This window comes from Cinclus cinclus, chromosome 24, assembly GCF_963662255.1.
Source record: "Cinclus cinclus chromosome 24, bCinCin1.1, whole genome shotgun sequence".
NCBI classification, from domain to species: domain Eukaryota; kingdom Metazoa; phylum Chordata; class Aves; order Passeriformes; family Cinclidae; genus Cinclus; species Cinclus cinclus.
Window position 1 is genome coordinate 3,460,073 of NC_085069.1, and position 1,937 is coordinate 3,462,009.

Sequence of the window (1,937 nt, forward strand, 5' to 3'; positions counted from 1 at the left end):
TTACACTTTGAGCATTTAATATAAAGAGTTGTATTAATAGTTGCAGAAGATTACAGTGGTTAAGTACTTCAAAGGCCTACACTTGGTCTAACATGTTTAAAACAATGACTCTAAAATTGAAGAAATATCTTTGAGGCAGTGGGGCAGGAATGCAATTTTGCGCACCTCTTTTTTTTTTTTTTTTTCCCCAGTAACAATCTCAGAAATAAAATCAGTGCTCAATAATATCCTGGGCTCCACATTGTTACCTGAACTCTGTCCTCTCCTTTCCCCCAACAGATTTACTAAACACTTTCAGGAAATAAATGCAAACAGGTGAAAACTAATTCTTTTCAGTTCTTTCAGTAAAGTCAGGCTCTTGAATATTACTCTTTGGTTCAAAAATTCAGAAGTATGTAAAGCACAATTTTCAAGCTTTTGAAAAATAGCAAGGAAAAGAAAAGGAAAAAAATAAGTTTATTGAAGAATTTCTTAAGTATGTGGAAGAAATTCCCTTCCAAAATGTTAACATAGCTTCTAACACTCCCTCTTAGAGCTAAAAATCTCCACTCTTCTCCCTCCTTCCTCCCCAATAGCTGAAGTAGATCTGGAAATTGATTTTCCTGAACAAGAATTTAGAGTGAAAAATTCCACCACAAACACCTGGAACAACCCAAATCTTCTATTTCATTTCCACACTAACTTAGGTTTGCTCCATTTTTTCCTTCAGGGCTCCTTTCACCTCCTTATTCCTCAAACTGTAAATGATGGGATTCAATAAAGGAGTCACCAGAGAATAAGAAAGGGAGAGGAATTTATCCACAGATGCACAGTGGCTGTATTTTGGCCGCAGGTACATGGAGCCTGCAGTGCCATAAAAAACAGTCACAACCAGGAGCTGTGAGGAGCAAGTGGAAAACGCCTTCTCCTGGCTCTCAGCTGATGCCATGTGAAGAATTGCAGAAACGATACCAATATAGGAATAAATGACCAGTGAGAAAGGACTCAGAATAGCAAAGACAGCCACCACAATGACCTGGATTTCACTTGGGAGAGTGTTGCCACAGAGCACGTCCAGGAGAGGCTGAATCTCACAGAAGAAGTGGTCAATGGCACAACCACACAAGGGTGAGCTGAAGGTGATGAGGGTGTGAACTAAGCCCTCAGCAGTTCCACAGATGTAAGCTCCAACAACCAGGCTTCTGCAGACCCTGCTGCTCATGATCATTGTGTAATGCAAGGGGGAGCAAACTGCAAAATAACCATCAAGGGACATGGCAGCCAAGAGAAAACACTCAGCAACTCCAAAGAAAAGGAAGGAAAACATCTGCATTGCACATCTTGTCTTGGAAATACTCACTGTTCCCACCATCAGGTTCTCGAGAATACTTGGGATAATGACAGACAAATAGCAGATATCCCAACAGGACAGCTGAGTGAGGAAGAAATACATCGGGGTGTGAAGGCGATTATCACTGTTTGTTATCAAAGCTATCACTGTGTTCGCCATCCAGGTGAGAAAATGAAGAGATAATAAAACTAGAAAGAGCAAAGGGTGTAAAGGAGAGGTTCCAGAAAAACCCAGGAGTCTGAATTCACTCAATCCACTGAGGTTCCCAAGGATCATCCTTGTCTGGTGCCTTGCAGAGCTCTCCTCGTTTTAGTGTCCAGCAGCCGATGAAGCTGCAAACAGCCGGGCAAATCTGCAGTCAGAATACAACTGCCTGCTTGAACAGACAGAAAGAGGACTGGAATTTAGATACTACTCAGATTTTGAGAAGATCTTCTGAAAAGATTATAAAAGCTTCTAAAGAAAATGAGGCAGTCTTATGCGTTTTGTTTCTGTCTCTTTTTGACTGATTCTTCTTTCATAGCATTGCCTTCAAAGGCTGTATATTCACCACTCTCTTCAAACGCTCAGCTACCGCTTTTACTCTGTAGAAAAAGAAAACTTGTTG

The 1,937-nt window shown here is 40.9% G+C and overlaps 1 protein-coding gene across 1 annotated transcript; it reads right to left on the bottom strand.

The window, feature by feature from the left end:
* Positions 1-694: 694 nt before the first annotated feature.
* On the bottom strand, positions 695-1,489 carry LOC134053154 (olfactory receptor 10C1-like; the record flags this gene model as incomplete). Its single annotated transcript, XM_062508017.1, has 1 exon — positions 695-1,489. A coding segment is annotated over exon 1 (795 nt), but the record flags the coding sequence as incomplete, so codon positions are not given.
* Positions 1,490-1,937: the final 448 nt, after the last annotated feature.